The sequence below is a fragment of the Balaenoptera physalus genome (assembly GCF_965194825.1).
Source record: "Balaenoptera physalus genome assembly, chromosome: 12".
Lineage (NCBI taxonomy): Eukaryota > Metazoa > Chordata > Mammalia > Artiodactyla > Balaenopteridae > Balaenoptera > Balaenoptera physalus.
In genome coordinates this window covers 71,494,822-71,522,223 of record NC_138897.1, presented here as the reverse complement: position 1 = coordinate 71,522,223, position 27,402 = coordinate 71,494,822, and the positions used below count along the sequence as shown (strand labels likewise).

Sequence of the window (27,402 nt, the reverse complement as noted above, 5' to 3'; positions counted from 1 at the left end):
GGTGATCAGGAGGAACATCTTTCAGGGAGAGAGTGTGACCCCCAAGGGCTTCCCCGCAGCCAACGGTGCCAGCATTCCCGGAATCTCCTGGAGGACCGGGCATGCCAAGAGATAGAGATTTTATCTCCATGTTCCTGAGAGTTCTCCACTCCCCTCCCCCCAGTTACAAAGAAACTTGTTTTGCTGGTGAAGCATCTGGAAAAAGAACTTAGAAGGGCTTCTTGTTACTAAGGCCTTTGTTATTGCTCAGTGTTTCCTTGGGAGGTTTCCATGGCGTTTTTCCTCAGAAATTGGAATGAGCGTTCGGCTCTGTGACCCTCTCAGTGTCCGGAAGCTGGGGCTCTGCTTGTGTGGGGGGGGCCTCGCTGGGCTGGAGGGAACCCCAGTCTCTTTTCTCAGCATCACTCCTGTGATTATTAGTTGTGCCGCCTCCATAGGACTGGGGCACGGGGAGCCAATGGACTACCTGGTCCTTATAGCTCTGGGTGCCCATTCGGAAAGGGCTGGTGTCTGCTGTGACAAGGGGGGATCACAGCCAGGTGGATCCATCGAAGGAGGCTTTGCGGAGAGCGAGAGGGCCGTGACCCAGCAGAGGTGACAAGGGCAGGGCTCTGGATACTATGCAGAGGGTTCTGGTGTGAGGCAGCCCTGGGGGCTCGAGGGACCGATCATGGGGTGGGGGGAGCTTCAGAGCATCAGGCCACCCGGCGGCCACCCTGGCTGTGTGTGTATGGATTATCCAGGGCCTCACAGGTTCTGGGCATACACACCCTCCCTACCCCTAGTCAGGCTCAGAAATATTTGCTCTCCCCTCCCTGCTGCTTCCCCAGCAAGAACCCATGCCTGCAAAAGCACTGGTGTGAAATGCAGCATTTACTGAAGGTTTCATAGGGGTGATGGAGGAGAAAGTAGACACCTTGAAAACCTACGGGAGAATTCTTTCCTCCCAGGTCCCTCTCTCGCCTAGGTTGCCTCCCTGGATCGATTTTTTTTTTCCCCCTTTCAAATAGACTTTATTTGTAGAGCAGCTTTAGGTCCACAGCAAAACTGAGCAGAAAGGACAGAGATTTTCCGTGTCCCCCTGTCCCTGTCCTCCCCCCCCCACCTATTGACTCAGCAGAGTGGGGCACTTGTCGTAATTGGTGAATCTCCGAGGACACATGCCCCAAAGCCCACAGAGTGTCTGCATTTGTAACCAGCACCCCAGAGCTTCTGGTGCAGGTGGTGCGGGGACCACGCTGTGAGATGCTGGCTTAAGGAGCTTGGATTAGGTTTGAGAGGCGCTCAGAGCTTCCAGAAGCATCCAGACTGGGCCACGGTGTGATGCTCACAGGGAAGTGGCTTCCGAGGGTCTGCATCGTGGGACGAAAGTGAGGAGAGTCTCGACGCGGGGCCTCCCGGGGCAGCTCGGGAGCTGTCTGTGCAGGAGCCGCGGTTCAGAGGCCCCTTCAGCCGGCAGCACTGACCCCCACCCGCCGGGGACCCCCCAATTAACTCGGGGCTTTCCTTCTCTCTCGGGGCCACAGGAGTTTGAGATCGAGCTGGAAGGCTCACAGACCTTGAGGATACTGTGCTACGAGAAGTGTTACAACAAAAGCAAGATCACCAAGGAGGACGGCGAGAGTGCAGACAGGATCATGGGGAAGGGCCAGGTACAGGTGAGGCTGCCGCCCTCTGCTCCGTGCAGGGTCCTGTCTGCCCCCACCACCGCCATGTAGTTGTCCCCCCGCCCCGGACGCACTCACCCCAGCTCCAGATGCTCTGTGTTCTTCCCCACTTGACACTCAGGGACACTGAGATGGGGGTGAGGCAGGCCTGGCTCTGAATCGTCCGCCGTGGGAGACCTGGGCTGGCACCTTCGTGGGTCCTTTTCTGCCCCTCTATCTGAGTGTCTGTCATGCCCCGTCTCGTCCCCAAAGGAATTTCAGATCCACCTGTTTTTCCAGTGGGGCTGCAGTGCCTCCATGGCTTCCGGAAGACCCCAAGGCAGGCCGCTGAGTTGGTGCCCTGGGCTGCAATTGGCAATTAGGAGCTTCCTCTTCTTGGAAAATCATGAGAGTCTGAGTCTACCTGCCTGACATCCCCTCTCTGGCTTCTAGACTCAGATTCCAGGGGGTGCAGCTGCATCCCTCCTGGGGCACAGGTCCCCCCCTGGAGTTGTCATAGGAGCCCCTGGTGGGCCAGGAGTGTCTGTACAAGACCAGCGAGGGGTCCAAGCCATTCGGGCCCTCAGTCCTTCCAGTTTACCCAGGCCCTGGAAGCACCCCACCCCCACCCCCCAGCTCTCGCACTGCTTGGCAGACAGGAGCTGCACCACCTGCCTTGCGCTTCTTGCAGCCTCACCTGCACGGTTCTGCCGCCCATGGAGAAAGCCCCGGTACGCTCTTTCCTTACGGGGCATCTTACTGGACCCAGCTAAGCGGGTTCCTCCCTGCCCTGCCCTGGAGGTGGGCCCTGACTGTTCCCCACTCCCCCTAGTGCCCCGGGACCCCTGGATGAGGCCTCCTGGCGGGGGAGTGATTGGACATTCCAGGTGCCGGTCAGAGGACAGGGCTCTCCAGGAAGCCCCGCCTCCCTTCCCTGGGGCAGGAAGTGAAGATCCTCACAGCAGGAATGACAGGAGAAAGGGTGACTCATCCCTGGGTAGTTCGTCATCTCTGTTGGCAAGTCTGGGAGTCACCACTCCAGCTGGCTGGCTTCCTGGGAGGTGCACGCTGCTGGCTTCCCCACCTTGGAAGCTTATTAGGGAATTTGATGGCTCAGGGTCTCCAGGGACCCCTGTACGTTGAGGGCAGGTCTGAAAGCAAAAACGCCCCTCTGATCACCCTGTTCTGCTCCCCTCACCCACCCACCAGCTGGCGCCACAGGGCAAGACAAAGACACAGGGAGAGGAAGCCAATGACCCCTGGGGCTGGGCTCTCCTAAGGTGGAGACGGCCCAGGGTGGGAGGGGACACCAGTCCGGGACGACACTCTAGTGAGCCCACTGAGGTTGGGGTGCGTGTTGGGGAGCAGGGCGGCAGCCTCGCCCGGCACAGGGAAGGCAGGACTCGTGGCCCCTCTTGGGCGGGGATGGTCCACGAAGGCCGGCTCCTGGTCCAGGGTCGCTTGGCGGCTGTCCTGGACCTGAGACCTGCCTGTGGCTTCGATCCTGGGTGAGAAGGGGATGGTCCCTCCTTGCTCCCCGTCAGCCCAGGGTTCCGTTGGGCTAGTTTTAGGGTCTTGGTTTAGAGCTGGGCTTCTGGGTGGAAAAGCAGAAAGGCAGGCCAGGATTTATCAGTCATCCCACTTGTGGCGTCCCAACCAGGGACCTGTGGCCAGCCAGGTCCCTCCCTCCACCAGGGCCACCCTGCGTGAGCTTGGCACCTGTGGGTGCTGCCTGATATTTACTGCCTTGCGGCTCACGTGCATTGACTCCCTGCAGTGATCTTGAGACCCAGCCTTGTGTTTCCACATAGATCTTGTCCACCCTCCTGGCTTTACGTGGAATCCCATGGATTCCAACCGCACTGCTGGGCCGTTTTGTTCTTGATGGATGCTGGGACGGTCCCCAAACGGTGCTGTTCCATGAATGTCCTGAGCTGGATGCCTTTGAGCGCCGCCGTGTTTAGGCACCTGCCTCATGCCGGTCATCACTCTGGTCCTTAGTCGTCGTCACCTCTGCTGCTCGAGGATGGCTGGCTCCCTTTGCTCCCTCCCACTCCCCTCCGTGTCTGCACCTGCCCCCAGCCCTGGCGTCCCTCACCCACACGCATCTTGCAGAGCCTACGATGAGCTGACAGGCTGGTGTCTGGCTCCTTTTCTTGGCCCCGGTTCCTCCAACCTTTGACGCCAGTCATCTGCACCCTCCACGGCTGGGGTCCCAGGGGTGGTGGGCTTTGAACTGGGGCCTCTAAGCACTACCGCTGGGTAACCGAGGGTCTCAGAAAGGAAAAGAGAAAAGAACTGACACTCGTTTTCCTCCTTTACTGAGTCAAGCCGTCTTTGGAAACCCTCTGCCTTGATACATTTTGATGTAAACAAAACATTTCCTTATGCTCACACTTGCGTTCTCCGACAGTCAGGGGGTACCAGGTGAGTGCCTGCCCCATCTGGGGAAGACGTGAAGACGTGAGCGGTGAGGTTAGGGGGCTGGTGAGGGGCGTCTCCCCGAGTCCCTGCTGCTCCCAATGTCTGATCCCAGCCTGCGCTTCCCCATCCATGGTGCTTTGAGCTCCTCAGACAGTCCTCCTTACAGTAGGACCCAGACGTGAGATGGGAGCGGGGGAGGGGTGGACTCTGTTAAAAAATACATTCATGGCCTTGTTAAACCAGCAAGGCGGACTTCATTCCAGGAGGCTGTTGAAATAGGAGAGAGATGGGGCTCAGCTCTGAAAACAACAAGGAAAGGTGGGAATTTACCGCCCCGGGGGACAGGGAGCAGATGGAAAATGACTGAGAACATCAGTAATGGTAGAGTAGTAAAGTAACACCAGGGCCAAGGGGGCTCTGGCTAAGCCGACCTAATGGGATTCTTGCTAAAGACAGGCCCAGGTGATCAGACATCACCAGAGGACGGTGGGGAATGAGTAGCTTGGTCAGATGTCGAGGTTGGTTAGATATTGAGCGAGGATGGGGGATTCTTGCTAAACTGACTTAGCAGGATTCTTGCTAAAATTGGCCTCTTGAGGACATGCCCCAGGGACAAGACCTACAGGCATACCTCAGATATACTGCAGTAAAGCAAGTCAAGTGAATTTTCTGGTTTCCCAGTGTGTATAAAGGTTATGTTTACACTGTACTGAAGTCTAAGTGTACAATAGCATTATGTCTGAAAAAACAATGTAAGTACGTTAATTAAAAAATACTTTATTGCTGAAATATGCCAAGCAGCATCTAACAATTCAGGGTTGCCACAAACCTTCAGTTTGTATAAACACAGTATCTGCAGAGCACAGAAAAATGAGGGATGCTTGTAGTCGGAAAGCAGCTCTGAGAAGCCAGTAGATTTGAGCCAAGGAGAGACTGTCAAGTCCCCCAGCCCCACTGCACCTCCTGGGACCTGGGGTGAGTCATAGCTGTGTCTGCGCAAACTCGTTTCCTCACCTGTAGATGGGTGGGGGTCATGGAGCTGTGCGTGGGGGCCTTCAGTGTCAGCTGCTGCTATTATTATTATTTGTCGTCACTGTTGTTAGTGGAAAAGGCTGGCTTTGGCTCCGCCCCCTCATCTCTGCTTCCCTGGGAGACACGGTGGGAAACCCCACCCTTGAGCCATCATCACAGTGGGGGGGATCCCAGAGGGGCAGGAGGGGCATTTGTGACTCAGGCTGTAGGCGGCCAGGGGGGACCTTGTTTATGAATCAGGATCCTCAGGAAGAAGAAAGAAGGAAGTCAGGGGAGGGTGGTCATGCCAGTGACACCCTGAGACCCCAGCCAGGCCTCTTTCTCCCTCCCCCTCCCCCACGGATGCCTTTTTTCTATGGGGGGGTCCACCTCGGGGAGGGCGTCCATGACTCCCGGGGCCCAGCCTTCCTGAGTTGGGGCTTTTCCCAGTAAATCCAGGTGCCTTCCGAGCCGGGCCACGTGCGAGGGGTGTGTGGCCCTGCATGTCCTGCTGCAGGGTTGGGGGGGCGGCGCATGCCTACATCCCCCAGGTGCTCCCTGCCCCATGTACACACCTTAACTCGGAAGTTGAGTGGAGAGCCCTTCCCATGAAGGGGGGAAAGTGCAGCACCCCAGAGTGTCCAAGGGGGGCCATGGAGAAGTGGGAGCCAGCCAGGCGTCAGCAGGCCCCAAGGGGCCAGGGATGGAAATCGGACACACCTGCCTGGGCCAGAGGTGTCAGTATCATCTGGGGAGCTAGGTCCCAGTCCCCCAGGTTAGGGTTCTGGATCCATGTGTTTTTACCCCCCTGTTGGTGTTGGTGAGTGGTGGGTTCAGGAACCGCTGGCTGGACTCTCAGGTTTTGGCCCCTGCTCTTCAGGTGACTGTCCTGGGTGAGTTGCCAGGTCCCGCTTCCCTCCCCGAGAGATGGAGGCCCCGCGAGAGGAGGGTGGGGGACTCTCCCTCCAGAACCCAGGGTGCGTGAGCTGGCTAGCTCAGAGCATCAGCCAGTGACCAGGAAGGAAGAGGGACAGGCTGTCCAGTGGGGACGTGGCCCCGGGGTCGTTGCGGGCAGGTGTAGAGGACCCAGTGAGCTCCCTCTTCAAGCCAGATCTGAGGCTCAGCGAGCTGTCCGTCCTCAGACCCCAGGAGCCCGCTGTGCCACCCTAGTGATCGACAGCCTCTGTGTGCCAGGCCCCGGGGAGCCCGAGGACAAGAAGACAGCTGCCCCCAGGCTTCACGGTCCAGAGCTCAGAAAGGAGGATGCTGCAGACGGGCCTCGAGCCGGAGCAGGCCCTGCCTGGGGCAGCGGTGGCCTTGATGGTGCAGTTATGTCAGAGGAGGGAGGAGTCAGGACAGACGCCTTCACTGAGGGTCATTGCGTCTGGGGCTTCAGGGACTGGTTCCCTGGGTAGAGATGACCACATCCTAAGCTCCAAGAGCAGCCAGATTCATGGGGATGTACGGGGTGCCGTGATCTGAGGAGTCGCTGGGCCAGTTGCTGGGCCCCAATGCCCCAACATGTCCTGGGTAGGGAGCGGGGGGCATCACCAGGGTCAGCAAAGCCCAGGGAAAGTGGAGCCTCACGCTGTCGTGAATTTCTTCCTTCAGTTTTCCTTCTCTCACTTCCCTGTGCAATGTCCTGTCTCTTCTTTATATCACGTCCTAGAATTTTACCTTCTCCCATTTCCCTTGCTCTTGTGTGTGTCTTGCTCGGCTCACAACTCAGGTTCTGATGGGAGCATCAGAAGTGATTTTTTTTTTTTAATGTTTTATGTCTTATGTGAGCCTCATGGGTGAGACTGGGGCCTCGGGTGTCTGGCTTGACCCTCGCTTTATTTGAGACTACAGCTTGGGGCCGGCTCGGGGTGGGACACGGTTTCCCAGACTTCTCCTTCAGCCGGGAAGCTTGTACCCGGACTGGGTATGGGCCAGGGGGTCCGACTGTGCCCCTTTGGGGACGTCCTGGCACCCACACTCCAGCCATCACCAAGCTGTGAGGTATACCCACTCTCAGTCAGTCTCCCCATTCGACCACCAGTTCTGGGCCATTGTGCCCCAGGAGCCCAGGGGAGTGCCTGGCAACATCACCAGATGTGGAAGTGCCACCAAGACTTGTACACACATGTTCTCAGCAGCACAGACCATGACAGCCTCAAACTGGAAAGAACCCAGGCATCCACCAGCTGCTGGTGAGTAGATAAACAAAATGTGGCGTGACCATACTGTGGAATAGTATGCAGCCATAAAAAGGGAAGGATGTTCTGACACACACTACAACATGGATGAACCTTGAGGACCTTCTGCTCAGTGAAATAAGCCAGTCACAAAAGGACAAATTCTGTCTGATTCCACTTGAATGAGGTACCCAGGGTAGTCAAATTCATGGAGGCAGAAAGTAGAATAGAGGCCACTGTGGGGGTGGGGGTGGGGGTGGACAGAGAGTTATTGCTTAATGAGGCAGTTTTTGTTTGGGAAGATGAGCAGGTTCTGGAGATGGACAGTGAGGATGGTTGCACAACACTGTGTATGTACATGTTTACATTACGTATTATATGCATGTATGTCTGGGCACAGAGATACCACAGTGAATGAAACAGAGGAGGCCCTGTCCTCGGGGCGCTTGCATTCTAGCAGGAGAGATACACACCAGCCAAAGTGTGGATAAGAGCCCTGGAGACCCGTCAGGCAGGAAGGAGATGGGGAGGGGGCAGCTGATCCTGTCACAAAGTCCCCGAGTCACACCTGCCATCAGGATCATATCAGGACCATCCACATTCTGTCCACATGGCTGTTCACTGTGTCAGGGCCGCTTGTGCACCTGGGGATGGAGGTGCGGTTGGGGGCGGTGGTCAGAGATGAATGGGGTGAGACTGTGTTGTAAAATGGGTGGTGATTGCTTTTCACAAACATTTGAGGAAGATTTTAGATGTTCAACTGTAAAAGTTGTGAACATGTAAAACCACAAGAGCACATCCTTGTACGGATTCCCTGGGATTTGTCCTGAAGAAGCATATCTCTGCCACTGTGGGGAGAGTGGTGCTGGGACCCAGTCCCTCCTTGGCTCTATTGTGGTCCAGTTTGGGACCCAGTATCTTTTTTTCGTTAACTGACATACCATACAGCATTCCTTTAAAGTAGGTAAGTCAGTGATCTTCAGTAACTTCCAGCATTGTACAACCATCACCAACAATCCTGTTTGAGAATGTTTCCATCCACCCAAAACCCTTTCCCTGTTCCCACCCCCAGGCCCGGGCTGACCCGCTTTTTGTCTATAGATTTGCTCATTCTGCATGTTTCCTATAAACAGAACCATACTCCATGACGTGGTCTTCGTGACTGACTTCCTCCACTTAGCAAAATGTTTTTGAGGGTCACCCGCGTCATAGAGCGTTTACTTTATTCCTTTTTTGGCTGGACCACATCTCGTCCGTGTATCCACACGCCACGTTTTGTTTATCCATCTATTCACCAGTTGATGGATACTTGGGTTGTTTCCAGCTTGGGCTTGTGATGGTTAATGCTCCATGAATGTGTGCACGGTCTGTGTGTTAACAGATGTTTTCCTCCTTCCTGTGTGGAGACCCAGGAGGGGAATTGCCAGGTCAGGCAGCCAAGGTTAACTTTGTGAGGAGCTGCCATGCTTTTCCAGGAAGGCCACAGCAGCTCACGTCCCCGTGGTGGTGTCCGAGGGCTCCTGTTTCTCCACATCCTCCCTGACCCTTGTTACCATCTGTCTTTTTGATTGGCGCTGTCGTTTGTCTTTTTGGGTGACGCTGTGGCCTGGTTGGGGTCAGGGAAGGGCAGGAAGGAGTTAAAGATGTAGAGGATAGAGCTCCTGAGAATAGACTAGTGAGAGGAGAAGCAGGAGAGCAGATTCCCCTCGTGGGCGGAGTCTCTGGTCCCCTCTTAGGGACCACTCCAGGGAGTGGGTTACAGTGCAGACACGTGGGGCTCAGTCGGGAGGGCTGGGGAGGCCCCGCTGGACCGTCCTGGATGTTGACAGTTTCCCGGAGGAAACTACAGTCTCCAATGAGGCTGGTGAGGAGGGAACAGCATTTCCTTTTTGGACAAGTCCTGCCACCGCCCAAGCTGGGGTGGGTGAGAAGATGCCCTGGGGTTGTCCATCGGTGACCCGTTTGGCCGTGTCTGCTACAGAGCAGGCAGGGCAGTGCCTGGTCCTCAGCACCTGCCCCATCCTCACCGCCTCCCTGGCCAGTCGCACAGGGCTGTCTTCCAGGCAGACCTTGGGGCAACCGTCCACCAGGCTTACCGCCCACATTTGTTCCTCGGAGACCCCCCTTGCCCAGCCCTAGGAGAGATAAACGGGGACCTGGACCTTCCTCCTGGGAAGACGGGTGTGAGGCGGCCCTGGGTTTTCCCTCGACTGCCGTTTTCCGGTCCTCTCCCCTCCATGGTCCCCACTTGTTTACTTCCCTGTGCTTTCAATAGCCCAGGAGAGAGCGTGCTAGCCTTGAGTGTTGTTTGGGGCTGGACGGAACCGAGCCGCGGCCTCATCGTTGTGTTATTCTCATGCTGCTTCCGCTCTGCTCAGCACGCTTTGTTTGTTGGAGCCCAGCCAGCCTGGGGACTGTCTTCCCACTGGAGCTGCCCGGGCAGCGCCGTGGCCCAGGTCTGCACTCTGGGGGCCAGTGCGTGCCCCGGCCTCTGGGGCCTGGTGGAGGTGGGGCTGGACGTCGGTGCTGGGGGTGGATGGTGGCACCAAACCCCCTTGTCACTGGGCCGACGGGCTGTGCTCTGGGGGCTGTGGGGTGTTCTCCCACCCGAGTCCAGCCCCGGCAGTGCCTGCCGTGATGGGGTCACTGGCTGCGGGGAGGTGGGGGGGGCTGTCCCCTGAACACGTCTGCCCTGAAGCAGACTGGCCAGGCAGACACAGGTTACTCAGTGCCTCCAAAGTCACTAACAGGAAACCAGCCACTTGAGAAGGAAGCTTGGCTTTTCTGGGCTTCGGAGAAAATCATGACGCATCGGAATTCCCAAAACCAATAGGCTGCTGGTGGGGATGTTTTTCCCATACAAACAAAAAGTAGAACTCAGGGGTGATGGGAAACTTTTAGCTTGGCTAGACTGCAGGGGCGGGGCTTCCCGAGAAGCCTGGTCAAAAGGTGGAGGAGGCCGGGAGCTCGCCGCACTGCTGCCCATCGTGCTCTTGCCCTGCCACGCTCCTGTCCATTGCGCTTCTGTCCATCACACCCCTGCCCTGCTGCCAGCCCCTCGAGCAGCAGGGCTGAGGATGCGAGAGACGCCGTGTGCAGCCGCCCTGCAGGGCTTCCTGCGGTACCTCCACCCCAGCCGGGCAGGCCGGAGACGGGTGGCCTCTGTCGAAAAGCACCTGTGTGCTTGCGGCACCGCCCTGTGGACACACATGCGAAGCCTCGTGTGCAAGAGCAAGGTGGGCCGGCGGGTGGGCCGGCGGGTGGGCCGGGGGTTCCTGGGTGGGTGGTGCCAGGCAGGGTCCCTGCCGCCCGGTGTCGGGCTCTGTTCCCCTCCCCGTCCCTCTGCTGGTCGGCTGGGGCTGGGCTGTGTGTGCCAGTCTCTGTCCTGGGAAGAGGGGAGGGGAGAGGGGCTTAGTGATTACCGTTCTTTGGAGGGAAAGGAAAGGTATCTTTCTGCTGCCATGTCTCCCTGTTTACAACTGCCAGCGGTGGAGGGAAACTGTCCCTTTCCTTGGGAGCAGGAAGAACCGTGCCTGCCCCCTTCCTTCCTGGGCGGCCAGGACACGGGAGTTGGGGGTGAGGGACCAGCAGTGTGCATCCTTCCCTCCCGCCACACCTGGTCTGGTTGAGAGCTGGGAGCTCCACTGGCCCCAGAGCTGTGAGGGCCCTGGTGTCACCCCCCCTGCACGCACCCTCCCCCGGAGGAGGTGTGACCCCAGCTGGGTGTCGGGAAGCACCGTGTGGGAGTGTTCTGTGACTGCTCTCTGCTCACAGACCTGCCCCTCAGGGTGGGGTCCCCACGGCCCAGGAGTGTGGCCCCCGAGACCCTCCTGGAAGAGAAGGAGAACCTGTCACCACACGGCCCAGGAGGGAGATGCTCTGCCTCCCTCTGTTTGTCTGTGTCAGTCTGTCCATGCATTTCAGATCCTTGCGAATGGTACCCAGTAGGATCTAGAGGGGAGGTGAGGAAGGCTCACCCCCAGGAGTGCTTGTGATGACCTCTGTGCCGAGCGGGGGCAGGGGGAGGGCCTGGGTGCACACACCTGAGAGGTAGGGCTTCGGGGCCTCGCTTTCCAGCTGCCTCCCCTGCACACGGCCCAGGTGGCTGTCTCCTCTCGGGTCCCTTGCAGTGGATAAACAGGTGATGGCTGTCCTGAGCACACTGTGCGCAGTACCGCCGTATGTTGGGGTGGGGTGCACGCGTGGGCAGCAATCGTGAAGTGTGATCCTGCTCTTAAGCAGCTTTCTAGTAGCAGAAATGAACCATCACCCAAAGCAAGTGATGAAATCCCGGGGCACCGTGCAAGGAGTGCCAGGTTATGTGGTGTTGGATGGTGGCTCCCTGACCTGGCTTCACACCAGAATCACCTGGGCAGTTTTTGGTTGTGCTGCCGTCAGTTCTGCGGAGACTGGGGAGGTATTTCTTTAACAAGAGCTCCCAGGTGCTTATTCGTCCAGCCCAACCCGCTGGTATAGAATATGTGCTCCCCAGAGCAGGGGAAATGGAGCCCTTGTGGACAGGGGACACGCAGCCTGACCAGGAAGGTCAGGGCATCTTACAGCAGCACAGTCAGGTGACACTAAACAGCAGGGTCCCGAGGACTGGCGCTCGGACAGCGCTCTATGGGATAGAAGCGAGAGGGGCTGCAGGGAGCCTTTGTCCAGCCCCCTCGCCAGTGGCGTGATTTGGAGCTGGGCTCCGGGTCCTTCTGGGCCTGACTCTGAGCCATGGGCCCGGCCTGCACTGGAGACCCCGCCTGCACGGGCTCCCACAGCCAGAGCTCGGGACAGTGTCCCCAGCTCTTGGATGACATACCCCCAGGAAGATGCTGTTGAAATCGGGCTTCCCAAAGTGTGTCTAAATCGATCGACTGTCAGCCTCCTCCGAGCTGCATGAAGCACCTCTGATGCCGGGGGTGGGGGCAGGGAGCAGGACGGCAGGGCTGCCAGCACTGATGTTAGCTCCCATTAGGAAGGGACCGGAGGAGCAGGGTACAGGGCCCAAGCTGTTGCTGACATCCCGGGGGCAAGCCTAGGCTACAGGCAGCGAAGGTCTGGGGGCAGGAGGGCTCTGAGGTGCCGGGGGCTTCTAGCAGGTCCTCTCCTCTCTCGGGACCCCTCTTGCTCTCTAGATAGAGGTGCCGGCCAGGGTCTGGCTCCGATTCGACTTAGACATGGAGAAGTAGCAGGCTTGGGCTGCTGCCCGGCCGGGCCTCTGCACAGACCCCAGGGCATCTGATAATCGTGACCCCTTGCTTTCAGCTGGACCCCCAGGCCCTGCAGGACAGAGAGTGGCAGCGGACCATCATCGCCATGAATGGGGTATGTACCCATGGGGCTGTGTTGGCACCCGCTTCCTGCCGAAGGCTGGGGTGGTCCCGGTCTCTTCCAAAACAGTCGGAAGGAGGCTGAGCCTGAGCTGGTGTCTGAGGGGGGATGTGGCTGGAGGAGGCAGAGGCACCGTGGGGCAGGATCGCTGTGTGCAGGCAGGAATCCGCCTGGTGGCTGGAGTGCAGTCACCCGCCAGGCACTGAGCATCCCTCCTCAGATGGCAATCCAGTGGCATCATGGGGACAGACAGGGCCTTGACCCTGGGGTCTGCCCGTGGAAACTAAGACCCCTGATTAGCCTTCAGTGCCCCAGAAGGATTTTTTTTTAACATCTTTATTGGAGTATAATTGCTTTACAATGGTGTGTTAGTTTCTGCTTTATAACAAAGTGAATCAGTTATACATATACACATGTCCCCATATCTCCTCCCTCTTGCGTCTCCCTCCCTCCCACCCTCCCTATCCCACCCCTCTACGTGGTCACAAAGCACCGAGCTGATCTCCCTGTGCTATGCGGCTGCCTCCCACTAGCCATCTATTTTACGTTTGGTAGTGTATATATGTCCATGCCACTCTGCCCCAGAAGGATTTAGACCTTAAAAAGAAAAACTAGTACCACACACCAAAAAAGGTCTGGGCATGTAGGACAAAATGTTACCATTTGATAGATAATTCATCTTTTTGTTATATTATTCTCTATACTTTTTCTCTAGTGTTTTGTTGTTGTTGTTAGAATTATATAAGAAAGAGAAGCAATGCGGTCGTTGGGGGAGGTTCTGCAGAAGCTGGTCCTTAGATCACCCTGACCATTCCTGGCTCTTGCTGAGTTGGACTAGGGGCCACCCCCCACCTGGACCTTACCCTGCTCGCCCCGGGGGTGGGGGGTGGAAAGAATTGCTGAGATCCCGGGGCCCCTGGGAACACAGGCTGTGAGGACCAGGAGGGTGAGAGGATCGTGCCCCCTCCACCTGCAGATTGAAGTGAAGTTGTCAGTCAAGTTCACCAGCAGAGAGTTCAGCTTGAAGAGGATGCCTTCCCGAAAACAGACGGGCGTCTTCGGAGTCAAGATCGCCGTGGTCACCAAGTGAGTGGTGAGGGGTTGGAGCTCATGCGTCTCTTGTCCCCAAGGACCGAGGGCGCCCCCTCCCCAGGTGTTTCTGGAGGAAAGAGCAGGTGTGGGTCTCCTGCTCTGTGCACAGTCACTGCACGGGGACGCCTCCCAGGCCCTTGGAGCACTGTGCTCAGCTGCCTCCCGTGTTTACCATGAAAGGTGTCCCCATAAGCTCAGGGGTGTCCCACCCCCTTCCCGTGCTGCCCGTGGAGCTGTGCTTGGCAGGGTTTTCTTCCCTCACTCGGAATTTGTCACGATCAGGCCTCCTGTTCAATGATGGAAACCCTGCCCCTTTGTCACAGGTCAGTTGCCAGGAGAAGCTTGTGTGTAGGTTTGAGGGCAGTTCTCAGGGACACAGGCCGCCTCCTCCCAGAATCCATTCGCTTCCCCGATTTGGAATCTGGCCGGGCCCTGACCTCGCTGGTCGTCAGGCAGGGGACCTGCGTCAGATGCTCCCTGGACACCTTTTGTGTCCAAACACTGCTCCCTGCTGCACCCCAGCCGTCCCCCCCAGCACCTCCGGGTGGCTCAGGGAGGGAGCAGAGAGCACCGTCAGCAGGTACCCCAGAGAAGCACTGCTTGTGAGAGTGTCTAGGGACAGAGCTTTGCTGGGCTCCCGAATGCAGTCACTAAACTAGACTGAAGCTGACCCTCCAGACAGCAAGTCTCCTGTGTTTGAAGTGCTCTTACCCCGGCGTCCTGCCTGGAGCTGCTGGAATTGTCCGTTGTTAGGACATGGAAGAGAAAAGTGTAGAATCACAGGAGTCTGAGCACGGGCGTGAGGCAGCCCCATGGAGCTGGTCCTCTGGCCGGGCTGCCTGCTGGGCTTAGGGCTCACCTCTGCCCCAGGCCTGAAGGGGTCAGGATTTTTCTCTCGCACAGCAGGTAGGGAGCAGGGCTGAGATCGGGTCCCCTGACCCGACTCAGAGACCAGACCGCTTTCCAGGACCCTTGCAGTCACCTGTTAACCCAGGGCCTGAGATCTTTTAGCTGACTTCCAGTGGCTGACCTCACTTAGAAAAGCCTCCTGACTGTCCCTCAAAGGTCGTGTGTGACTTGTAGGGTGTCCAGCCATCTGGAGCTGTTGGAAAGGCCCCGATAAGATATAAGTAGTGATAATCGTGAGATCTCAGAACAGAGGGAGAACACACAGAAGGCTCTGGGTGTGCCCAAACCTGGGTGCTTCAGGTGTACAGAGAGGTGCGGGGATCAGCCCCACTGCAGCCCGAGCCAGGGCTGCCAGGCACTGAGGGCGTCCCCTCCCCTGCAGGAGGGAGCGTTCCAAGGTGCCCTACATCGTGCGCCAGTGCGTGGAGGAGATCGAACGCCGGGGCATGGAGGAAGTGGGCATCTACCGCGTGTCCGGAGTGGCCACCGACATCCAGGCACTGAAGGCGGCTTTTGACGTCAGTGAGTGTCGGGCTGGGCAGTGCGGGATGGTGGTGTGGGCACAGTGCCCAAGCCAAGATCCTGGGGTGCCCGTTTATGTCACAACGAGAAGGAAATGGCGCTGTGGGAGGAGGTTCTGCACAAGCCAGTTCTTAACCCATCCTGACCACACGGGTGTGGCTCTTGCGGAGTTAGACCAGGGGCTTCCGTGGGGACGGCCCCATCTCGCACCGGGGCTCCGCCTGCTTGCCCCTGGCCGGGAGTGGAAAAGAGGTGCCAACCAAAGCCCAGGGGTCAGTGCGTCTGGCTGCAGAGAAGCCGGTGGAACTGCCCCAATTGCCAGATAAGGACACGAGACCCCAGAGGGTCCTGGAAGTGGAAGGGGGCAGAGCCGGGACTTCAGCCTGGCCTGGAGCCCTGGACGTGTGGGCCCAGCCACAGTTACAGCTCCCTTTGGGTGGCCAGTATGGGCCCAGCCTGTGGCTCAGAGGGTAGAAGCGACTCGGGGTCCATTGTGGGCCTTGTTCCACGTCTGCGCTCTCCCCAGACAACAAGGACGTGTCAGTGATGATGAGCGAGATGGACGTGAATGCCATTGCCGGGACGCTGAAGCTCTACTTCCGAGAGCTGCCTGAGCCCCTCTTTACCGACGAGTTCTACCCCAACTTCGCCGAGGGCATCGGTGAGTGAGGGGGGTCAGGGGCGAGGTGAGGGAACCCGAGTTTCAGCCCAAACCCTGCATGTGGCTTGGGACCGAGAACCAGGCCGGTCCCGAGAGGCCTCTGCCCATCCTCAGTGGGCTGCCCGCTGTCCCGGTCCCTCCAAGTCGCCCGAGAGGCTGCAGCAGCTGGCGCTGCTGTGGACACGCCTGGGTGCGGGGTCCTGGAGGCCACTGTCCTCCTCACCTACCCTAGGTCCTGGCCCCGTCAAGCAGGGCTTCAAGCCCGACCTGACCCCTAGTCCACCTGGAGGGTGGGGGGCGCTGGCGCATGGGGCAGCTGCGGCCTCCGCACCTCCCTCCAGGGCCGTTCAACAGAGGACCTGGCCCCCTGAGTGCACAGGGTGATGTGATGAGGGGGCCTTGGGGCCTCGCGGCCCTCCTGCTTGTCACTCTTCCTGTTTTATTCCAAGCCCAGCTTCCCCTGCCTTGGGCTCTTCCGAACAGGAGGCAGGAACGGCCGAGTGTGCCAGGAGGGCAGCTGTGCCCGGCGCCTCCTGCCGCTGGTCCCTTTGGTGCCATTGACCCCTTTGAGATTCAGAAAAGGCGTCCAGGGTGGCTGGCTCCCCACCCCAGCTCCCACCACAGCATCCTCAGTGGGGGCCAGTGCTGTGTGAGGCAGGACGGTGACGGCCCTGGGCTGTCCTGTGCCCTCCGACACGGGCCCTGGGAGAGGCCTCCAGCCCATGCTGTGACCCTGAGAAATAACCGCCCCCCCGCCCCCTGCAGCTCTCTCAGACCCCGTGGCAAAGGAGAGCTGCATGCTTAACCTGCTGCTGTCACTCCCGGAGGCCAACCTGCTGACATTCCTCTTCCTTCTGGACCACCTGAAAAGGTAACCCCAGCTCCTATGTGGAGGCTCAGGGCTCCGGGAACCCCAGGGCAGCAATGGGAGGGGGTCCTCCATGCTCCGCTGTCTCCCCGGTGTCAGACTCCCCAGCAACCCAGGGCCTTCTCTCTATACCTGCCCCAGTCTGTGGTTATCCCCTCTGGGTACCAGAGCCACTGCCACCCCCATCCCTCTCTGCCACGGCGAGTGGTGTGCTCGGATCACCACCACCACCGCCCCTCATCCATCCCAGAACCGGCCCCACCACTGCCCCGCATCCATCCCAGAACCGGCCCCACCACCTGGTGGCCTTGAGTGCTCTTCATCCCGGGCCCCTCTGACCCAGAAGAGCCAGGGTGGGGTCTGCTTTCTGCACAGCTGGGGCTGAGCCCTTCCTCCCAGGGTGGCCTGGGTCCCCGCCCACCTCCATCCTCAAAGTGGTGTCACAGCAGCACCCGCTCTTCTGCCTCGGCCCTCCGCAGGGTGGCAGAAAAGGAGACAGTGAACAAGATGTCCCTGCACAACCTCGCCACGGTGTTCGGCCCCACGCTGCTCCGGCCCTCAGACAAGGAGAGCAAGCTCCCTGCCAACCCCAGCCAACCCATCTCCATGACCGACAGCTGGTCCCTGGAGGTCATGTCCCAGGTACGATGGCCGTTGCCAACCGGCCTGACACAGGTGGCCTCTGTCTGCCCCCTCCTGCATCCTGCCGGTGGTTCCCACCGAGTTGTGCAGGATGGGTGTCCGAGGTTTGGAGAGGGACTTGTCCAGGGCCACAAGACAGGGAGGAGTGGGGAGGACCCAGGCCACTGCTTTTTCCTCTGCACCTTTGTGGGGTTTCTCAGGGCCCGCCCCACCTGGCCGTCCTTCAGGGGCAACCAGATCTCTTGCTGTGAGGGGCTCGTGTCACCAGGAGGGCCCTCGGTCGCCAGGCCCTGGGCTCTGCTGGAAAAGCCTCTTCTCTGAGCCGCTGTCCCCTCCTGCTCTGCCCGGCAGGTCCAGGTGCTGCTGTACTTCCTGCAGCTGGAGGCCATTCCTGCCCCAGACAGCAAGAGACAGAGCATCCTCTTCTCCACCGAAGTCTAAAGGCCCAACTCCACCTCCAGGATGCCGTCAGAACGGCCTGGGAACCTCCTAGGGAAACGGGCAATCCACAGAGCGGGAACCGAACCTTCTAGAGGAGTCATTAGGCCACCCCCCAGGGCCAGGCTGCTGCCAAGAGACAACTACCCAAGGCAAAAGGCCAAGTGGCCTGGACAGTTCCAGGCCCCCCTCCGGTGGGGCCTGAGAACCCTGGGCTGGCCTCAGACTGTGGTTTTCTACGCCACCACCAGAGGGCGCCCCAAGCCAGCCCTCGTGTCTCCGGTCACGGGCCTGGGCGGGACCAGGCAAAGGGAGTGGTTTTTACGAATTTAACTTATGAGAGTTCAAAGATTTCTACTGGATCACCTGTCGAGATGCACCCTCTCCAGGGAGAAGGGAACAGGAGCAGATTCCTTCGGTATCGTGTCTTGAATAAATACTGCTGCTGCTTCGTGCCCAGGGGCCAGGCCCTGTCCAGCGTGGGTGGGGGCGTTTCGATTTCCCAGACTTAGAAATTCGACTCCTGTTTGTAACAGGGTTTGAAAAGCTAAATCTACACTGTGTAGTGCTTGACCTCTTTCACCTCCTTTCTTCTTTCTTTCTAGAAGAATTTGTGCAGAAATGGGTCTTCTTCCTGTTCTATCCTGTTGCTTTGTTTTTGCTGATCACGTGCCCCTCGGAAGGCAGCTCCCTGCGGAGCTGCGTAACGTCCAGGACCGGGCACCAGGGGAGGGAGGCCCAGGCTGCGCACTTTATGGCTGGCTGTCTAGGGAGAGTGATCCTGTTCACCATCCCGACTGTCCTGCCGGGCACGCACTCTCCTCATCAGCTCAGAAAGGCCTTGATCTCTGGCCTCCTCCAGCCTGTGGCCCATCTGCCCCCAAATCTCCCTTCCCCTAATCGTGTCCCGCCGCCCCACCCCACCCCACCCCCGCCCCACCCCGATCGCTTCATTCCTCGCTCTTTGCTACACACACTCAGCAAACTTTTGTAAAGCTTTCTTCTGGGCGGCGGCAGCTTACCGACAGCTTGTTTTAAACTTTGATCTGAATAGCCTTTTGATACTTGAATATTTTTAAGTTTTATACATAGTTTCTAATTTTTTTCCTAACAGATTCAGATTCCTAATAAGATGTTAGAATGTACTCTGTGGACAATCTGTGTCCCAGCGGCATCTCGTCTTCCTCTGAGCGCCAGCTCTGTTTCCATCAGGAGCCACTTCTGAAGTCTTCTGAGCATCTGGAATTGGGGGGCGGGGATTAGGAACAGGCTGGGCCGAGGGTAGGGGCTCCCATCCCGAAGCAGGTGGAGAGACAGAGCCCCCCATGCTCCACACACCTGTGCGGAAGCCAGGATGTGCCTGGTAACCCTCCTGACCATCTGACTTGGAGGAAAGAGAACTGGGGAAACCACTAAGTATTTTGAAGAAACAAGTCTGTGAAGAATTGCATCACTTTTTTTAAAAAAGGGATGGGGGCGAGGAGAGAAGAAACTTCCATGCTGGACTTGCAGGAAGAGAGGATGTAGCTGAACCGGAGGAGGGGAAGTGGTGGCATGACTCAGGAAAAGGCGTTTGCTTGTCACGCGATTAGACCAGTAACAGGTGGCACTGTCCAGGACCCTTCCCGTGTCCCTGGCGGGGTGGGAAGGCTCAGCTGGTGTGTCAGCGGGCAGCTCCTGCCCAAGGTCGCGGCACACAGGGGGCCACGTGCCCCCCCCCCCCCACTCTACCCTCTGCTCGCGGACCTACCGAGGCAGGGACGGAAAAAGAAGTCACTCGAAGGTCTTAAGTCTGCATATTGTATTTATTTAGTTGTACTTTTTTCTCGTGAGGAGAGCAGACCCACCGTTTTAAAGCAGTGCTGTTCTCCTGGGGGATGAGGGCGGGGAGCAGGGTCCTCTGTGCTTTGCATGTCTCTGGGATCCATGGGTTTCCCAGGCCTCCAGTCCCTGGCCTCTTCTGGCCTGGCTTCCCATCCCCGTCTGGCTCTACAGGGGAAACACACTTTACTTAGAAAAGCTAGACCTGGCCCCGGTTTCTTTTTCCCTGGAGTCTCATGATTTGCGTCTGTCGCATTGAAACTGGAAAGCAATCTCTCAGTGTCTGTGCCAATTTTCGTTCCCTCCCCCCATCTCCTTCCTCTGTTTGCTTTTTATTTATGTAGGATGCGTGGTGTTTAGTGATGGAATGACCACTCTTTCTTGTTCAGCTGTCCAAGCACTCCTTTGCCGAGCCTCAGTGGTGGCGGTCGCTTTGGGTCGCTGGGCGCCCCTGTCGTCCGTCTGACACTCAGGCCTGAGGGTCGGCAAAGCCGGTGGGCAGGTGATTGCCTGGAGGCCAGACGTGACCTTCCACAAGGCTCAGCCGCTGGACTTGGCAACGAGAAGTGATGCCTCGCCGTCTGGGCCCTAGGTCTGGGTCTGGAGCCTGAGCAGAGGGCAGCCCAGCCTCGGGCTGTGGGTGGCAGGCAGTCTCTCCGCAGCCGCCTGTCTGAGTTTGAGCTCGGCCGTGTCTGTACCACCACAGGGGAAAAGAAAGCTGCCACTTTCATTAAAGTTCCCCGAGACGACTTGTGTCAGTGGTGATGGCTGCAGTAGAAATAAACACCGTGATCAGAGCCTCTGGGAGCATCCCCGGAGCCACTGGGTTGGGGCTGAGGGTGGGCATTGGAGCTGGAAGAAGAAGCAGGTGGAGTGGAGAGGTGGGTGTCAAGGAGGCCTCCCTGAGGGTAGTGGGCACTGCTGGGGACAGGCCAGGCCCAGGGCGCCCACTTGCCCACATGCAGTCGCCCCGCTGAGCATGGGGCCGTCTGGTTTGGGACGAATGGCAGAGGGGACACCAGCCGTGCCAAGCCTGGGGGCAGGGAGGGCTCCAGCCCCACAGAGCCTAGCCCTGCACAAGCCCCTCAGCCTCTGTGGTTTCCGGTGGTGCTGCCAGGTGCAGCCTTTGTTGCCAGCAGACGGGACATGGGTCACTCTTAGCCGTCACCAGCCTTGCCCACAGAAAAAGCCACCCAGCTTACAGGGAAGCCACACCCAGGTGGAGAGGGGTGTGCAAGGTGGGCTCTGCTGATGCAGCTTGGGACGAGCTGGGGCCACACCCACTCGGACCCCTATTGCTGTGCTCGGTGCCTGTCAGCCATCACCCCGAGGCTCCCCCAGGGTCTTCATGTACACCATGCCATCTGCCCACCTGACACCTGCTGATAAGGAAAGGGCTGCCACTGGCCCTCCTCCAAGTATTTGGCCCCTAAAAGGCTACTTAGCTCTCTCTATCCCTACCTTCCTATTTGAAAATCTGTTCTAAAAAAAGAAAAAGCCCCATTGCATCTCTCTTACTAGGAGTTGATTTTGGGGGCAAGCTGACTGTCGCCATGTTCCTGAGAGCAGGTGCTGTGTCCAGCCAAGCCCAGGCCAGTGGCATGGCCCAGGGAGCAAGACCGTTCACTGCTATGGAATTTGAGGTCTTACACCTCAAAGACCCTCAGATCCCTCTTAATCCAATCCCTTTACTTGGTAGGTGGGTAAACAGGTGCGCGAAGGCCTCCCCACACACCCGGTGTCCCAGAGTTGGTTGAAGAACAGAGGCTGGGAACTTTGTGTCTTGATCCCTATAGGCTGGCTCACTTTCTGCTGGACTGGACATGGCCAGCTGAGCAGGCCCAGTGCCGAGGCCCAGCGTCACACACGTACCCTGGGCAGATAAAGGAGGGCAGGATTTTGTGTAGAAATCTCAGAAGAGCTTGTATACCCGCCCCCCCCAAAAAAGGATGCCCCAGTTGCCTTAAACGGAAGCATTTCCATGATGAAGCTAATGGTGGGCTGTCACAAACGGCTCCGGAAAAATAAACAGAAAAAGTGAGGGGGCGACAGACACACCAGCTCTTGAAGAGGCCCAAATGGCCTCCCAGAGCAGCTGCCATGGGTCAATGGGCAGGATCGGGCCTGAGGGTCACCTCTGGGTGAGGGAGCTGTCAGACCAGGGGAGAGAGCCCTGCATCACCACAGCTCTCCCTGGGTGGGAAGCCAGACAGGGCATGACAAACAGGCAGCCACGTAAACGGTTTCCTGGAAGATGGAGCCCTGGTGCGTCTCAGATGTGTCTAGGTTGGGAAGGAAACCAGCTGCTTGGGGGACTGAGGCTGCTCCTCTGCATGTCGCCAAATGAGATGCACCAAGTGCCCGGCTGGACCTCATAGGCCACGTGTCCCAAGACAGGCCTTCTCAGGGCCTCTCTGGCCAGTTCCGCCAAGTCACCAAGGGCTCAGTCCACGCACCGACTCCTTTCCGTTCCCCTCCTGTGGGTGGAACCGGGCGACCTGACCAGAAACTCTCCCTTGGGGTTTTCAGTCACTTGGTGGAAACGAGCCCAGCAGCTGGGGATGGGGAGGTTCAAAGGGGATTCTGGCCAAGAAAGGGGCCTGAGGAGCATGGTCTACATGGGCTCAGGTCCTGAGCCACTGCCAGCTGAGCAGCCCCGGGAAGAAGGGGCACCAGGATGGTGGCCGCCCCAGACGTGGGGCTTCCCCGGGGCTCGAGGGCTTGAATGACCCCTGGGCGTGGGCCTCCCAAACCCAAGGCCTGGCCCCAGGGCCAGCGTGGGAAACCAGGACCCATGCAGAGGGAAACAGATGCTGCAGCTGCTTGTTTAAATAAAACCACCACTTAAAAACTGCCTTGCTGGGTGGCACTGCCCTGGTTCCCTCTGGGGCTCCCCAGCCCCCATAAGCCCAGCCTCTCCACTGTCGCTGGGCCAGAAGGAGGGAGAAGCAATGGGGAGAGGGGAATGGCTGCTGTTTCTTCTATTTTCTGAAAATAACGTTTCCAATGTCGGGGTGGTGATCAGAAGTTAGTTGGAACAGGCTACGGCATCTGTGACTTTTGTCTTTGTTCTTCATTAGATAAGCACTCCTGATCTGCATTTTCCAAGCAGGGCCCTTTCATCTGGTGACGGCCAGGAAGAGACTCCTGGGACTACTGGTCAGTGGGCAGCGGCTGCAGGAGCCTGTCCACCCTGGCAGGCTGGCCTCTAGCCTCTGAGTTTCTAGCCCACCCAAGCCATCTCATGCTAACCCCGCCTCCAGGTGGTGCCATGCTGGGGTACTAGAGGGTGGTAAATTCCTCTTCCACCAGCTGGCATTGTCCACACCCTCCCTGTGCTCCTTTCTGGCCCCCAGGGTTTTCTAGACTCCACTGCTCCATGGTAGTTATGAACTGAATTGTGTCCCCCAAATTCACATGTTGAAGCCCTAACACCCAGTGTGACCATGTTCAGAGATTACCTTTAGGAAGGTAATTAAGGTTAAATGAGGTCATAAGGGTGGAGCCCTAATCTGATATGACTGGTGGCCTTATAAGAAGGGGAAGAGAGGGACTTCCCTGGTGGTCCAGTGGTTAGGACTGTGCGCTTTCACTGCTGAGGGCCCTGGGTCGGGGAACTAAGATCCCACAAGCCACGCAGCACGGCTGAAAAAAAAAAGGAAGAGCCACCAGAGATCTCTCTCCACTTCTCACAGAGGAAAGGCCGTATGAGGACACGGAGAGAAGGGGCTCAGCTGCAGTAGAGGCCTCAGGAGGAACCAACCCGGATGGCACATTGACCTTGAGAAAAATCAATGTCTGTTTAAGCCCCTGGTCTGTGATTTATTGTTATGGCGGCCTGAGTCCACTAATACAGTGGCCTTTGGTTATTCTGACCCCTGGATGTGGAGCCAAGCGTGGAACTCGAGTCCTCCCCGTGCTGCTCCAGGTTAACGACCCTCTTAAAGGGTCCCAGGGTGGTTGACTGATCACACCGAGGGCAGGGGGCTATCACCCTCCTTGTCCGGGCCACACCAGTGAACCTCATGGATGAGCACATTCTGGGGGACCGAGGCTGCTCCTCTGTGTGTCCCCAGATGAGATGCACCAAGTGCCCGGCTGGACCTCACAGGCCACACGTCCCAAGACAGGCCTTCTCAGGGCCTCTGGCCAGTTCAGCCAGGTCACCAAGGGCTCAGTCTGCACACCAACTCCTTTCCATCCCCCTCCTCCTCCTCCTCCTCCTCAAGTCAACTGGAATCTCTTCCAGTTCACACTTGGCCCGTGGCTCCTCTGGCGACCCAACCACAGCCACTGCCTGGGTGCTGGCCAAAAAAAGAAAGGTGGGGGGCTGTGAGTCCTGAAGATGATTCTCGATTCTCAAAGAGGAGACATGGGCATGTTCGGAGCCTTGGGATGTGTGCAGGATTCTCGGGAGACTAGTTTGCAAGCGGGGGCACCAGCGGCTGAGGGAGAAGGCCCAGGGTCCAGAGGCCAAGGCTTGGGCAACTCATGCAGCTCCCAGAGCCTCACCTGTAATTTTTTTTTTTGGCTGTGCTGCACAGCTTGTGGGATCTAGTTCCCCGACCAGGGATTGAACCCGGCCAGGCCCACAGCAGTGAAAGCGCGAGATTGCCAGGGAACTCCCTCCTCACCTGTAAAATGGGGACTTGCTCACTCTGACACTGGGAAGGGGCACACACAGGCTGAGGAGCGCTAGTTAAGCCTCAGGCACATTTGGGTGGAATCCCTTTATCCAGCTCATCATCCCTTGTCTTCTGTGTCCCCACCACTATATGCCGTTGTTTCCTGAGGGCCCCAAGGAGTTGAACCAGGAGGCTGCACAAGGGTGACTGCTTTCTGTGGTTGGGGACCTAGAGTTGAGAGATGACAGAGGAAGCATTTCCAGAGCCCTTGCCACATGCCAGACCCTGCCCTTGGGACGCTTACAGTCTCTGGGGCCATAGACATTACTGTTTACTAGCCGTGCGATTGCCGTGTGCAGAGAAGCACGGTGTCCGGGGGGGCACTTATTGGGGTGGGGACCTATTATTTAGTTCCCCAGCATCCCTGACCGGTGTGGGAGAATTGCCATTGTTCACAAAAGAACTGGAAGTACAGAGAATTTGAGGGCCCTACTCGAGGTCACACAGCTGTCCCGGCCAGAGTTTGGGCTCAAGTCCAGAGACCAGCAGACCTGGTACATGGGTTCCCTTCTTGCTGGCATCAGTTTCTCTGACTGTGAAACAAGAGGGTTTCATGATCTCTGATCTCTGTGGGCTGTGAGGAAGGGGGGACACCTGTCCTGAGTTGGTGTCCTTTCTGTGTCTCTTCTGGATCACCTGCAAGCCAGCTGGGCATCCCAAGGAGTTTCCTGGGGTTCAGACCACGGCTGCTGGGTACCTGAGTCCCTCTCAGGGTGAGCAGCCCATCTCTGTCTGCAGACACATCTTTGCTCAGCTGACAGCTGAACTTCTCCTGGGACTCGGCACACCCCTGGCTCCAAGAGAGGCATGTCAAGAATCCCAAGCTGATGTCCTGGCACTCGGAGCTGATGATTTGCTAACGGCTGGGGACAGTTGTTTTCTGATTAAAACTTGGCCTGCGGACCCTGCCTGTTTGGCTCCTCCAGCTGTGGTGCAGACAGAGCAGCTGGGCCCGAGTGGAACAGTCAGTGTCGGGGGTGAGCGTCAGGGTGAGCTGAGGGGGTCACCAGGAAACCAGAGGCACAGAGCTCAAGGGGGTTCCGGGCTGCAGCGCTCCACCCATCTCAGTGGTGATGAGACCCCAGCACTGCAGGGCTGGCGGGGCCTGACCAGGGGGGGAAGTGTCAGCCTCTGAGGCTGATCATCACAGTGTCCCAAATCCTGCCATTTGGTGGTTGTGGGCCGTGGAGTCCGGGCCCTGGGAAGGGCTACACAGTGATAAATGCTCTGGGCACCTCGCCAGGTCCCTTCTTGCTCCTGGCCCGCAGCTGCCCAAATTGCCTGCTCTTTCTGCCCCTCCAGTCCTGACAAGCCGAGGAGAAGGGACCAAGGTGTGGTAAGGCTGATGGGACCACCCAGCGCTGAGGCCCAGCCACACACTGGGCTGAAGTCTGGACAGTTCCGTGCACCCCACCCTCTGATCTGTGTCCTCTCCTCTGACCCCATTGCCATGCCAGGCCTCCAGCCTCCCCAGGTCTCGACTCTCAGGGTCACCCTCCCCATCCTGCATGTGCCACGAGGGCCGTCTTCCTAAAGAAGATCTCACAGCATGTCACTTCCCTGTCCTAAAGCTGCAGTGACCGGCCCCTGTCCACATTACAGAAGCCCAATTCCGAGGTCTAGTGGGGGAGGCGCTCTCTGCCTCAAATCCTCCTCAAATGCCACCTCCTCCCAGAATCCTGCTGATCTCTCCGGGACACTTTAGCAGCATCTCACCTGATTTAGGACCAGGTTACACTGCTGTCCCAGGCAGAGAAGGCTCTCAGAGCCTAGGGACCTGGTCAAAACCATCTTTGTACCCTCTCCCACCCACCCACCCACCCAACCCTGCACAGGTGCGGTTCAGCAGACCTGGTTCCTACTCAGGAAGTGTCAGCAGCCTCCTGCTTGGTGGAAAATGGCGCTTTTGCTTTGGAATTTCAATGGCAGAAAATCTAGGTTAGTAGTTTTGGTTCATTAAAAGTACTTCGCTGTGTATAAAGACGTTCATAGGAACTTTATTCCTAATGTTAAAGGGTAATGTTTTAAAAAGGTAAAATCATGACTCTTATACAAATATAAAATAAACATATATCAAAGAGTTTACTTAACTCATTCGTTAAATGAGGGAACCAGTAAGATGTTACCATCAGTTCAAAGGAGAACTCCAAGGTCAGACACATATATAGAACAGAAATATTGAAATGAACTTGGAGGCAAAACTGGTTCTTCCACTGTGGGGGAGGGTTGTCCCTGGACAAGAATTATTTGCGTTGCTGTCAATTTTCTACAATATTGCAAAAGAGCTCAAAGACAATATAAGGCCCAAAGCCCCCACAGAATCAGAATCAGATAACCTAGAAGGGTGTGTACCAAGGATGCCTATAGCTTCCCACTGGAGACTCCAGGAATCTTTTTTTGCTTAATCCAATTTTCATTCCACAAATAGCTCACAACTGGAGACAACCCAAATGTCCATCAATAGAATGGATAAACCATGGAATGGTAAATTCATACAGTGCAATACTACACAGCAACCAAAATGATATTCATTTTGCATGCCACAGATGCATGCAACAAGATGGATGAATCTCACAGAATTCATGTTGCGTGAAAGAGGGTAGACACAAAAAGATACTTGCTGTAGGCTGAATAATGCCCCCTAAAGATATCCAGTCTTTCCCTGGAACCTATAAATGTTACCTTATTTGGAAAAAGGGTCTTTGCAGATGTGATAAATTAAGGATCATGAGATGGGGGGTTATCCTGGATTATCCAGGTGGGCCCTAAACGCCATCATGAGTGTCCTTATATAAGAGTCAAAGGGGGATTTCACACAAACACAGAGAAGGCCATAGACCAAGGCAGAGATCGGAATGATGCAGCCACAAGCAGAGGAACATCAAGAAATGCAGGCAGAAGGTAGAAGAGGCAAGGGATGGATCCTCCCCCAGGGCCTTCTGAGGAGACTCAGAGATGCTGACACCTAGATGTTGGACTTCCAGCCTCTAGAGCTGTGAGATGATACATTTCTTTTGGTTTAAGCCACCAAGGTTGTGGTAATTTGTTACGGCAGCCCTAGGAAATCAATACAATACAATTCCATTTATTTAAAGTTCAAAATCAGCCCATATTCATCCTGAGTTAGATGTCAGAATGTGGTTACATTTGGGGAGGATGTAGTGTTGGCAGGGGAGGG

At 57.3% G+C, this 27,402-nt stretch overlaps 1 protein-coding gene across 6 annotated transcripts in view; it reads left to right on the top strand.

Annotated features, from left to right (window-relative positions):
* The window catches only part of BCR (BCR activator of RhoGEF and GTPase), a 103,067-nt gene extending 82,779 nt beyond the window's left edge, over positions 1-20,288 (top strand). Inside the window, exons 16-26 of one of the 6 annotated variants that reach the window (XR_014251567.1) lie at positions 1,527-1,658; positions 9,534-9,714; positions 10,169-10,494; positions 12,521-12,580; positions 13,563-13,672; positions 14,970-15,109; positions 15,636-15,770; positions 16,536-16,641; positions 17,118-17,280; positions 17,632-18,136; positions 18,833-20,288. Coding sequence is in view for 5 of the 6 variants with exons in the window: in XM_082416258.1 (XP_082272384.1) it covers positions 1,527-1,658; positions 9,534-9,714; positions 10,169-10,494; positions 12,521-12,580; positions 13,563-13,672; positions 14,970-15,109; positions 15,636-15,770; positions 16,536-16,641; positions 17,118-17,280; positions 17,632-17,721 (1,443 nt within the window). In the remaining variant the exon portion in view is untranslated. Of the gene's footprint in view, positions 1-1,526; positions 1,659-7,122; positions 7,274-9,533; positions 9,715-10,168; positions 10,495-12,520; positions 12,581-13,562; positions 13,673-14,969; positions 15,110-15,635; positions 15,771-16,535; positions 16,642-17,117; positions 17,281-17,631 lie in introns of all 6 variants that reach the window. The other 5 variants (XM_082416260.1, XM_082416258.1, XM_082416259.1 and 2 more) reach the window with 5 other exon arrangements.
* The last annotated feature ends 7,114 nt before the right edge of the window (positions 20,289-27,402 follow it).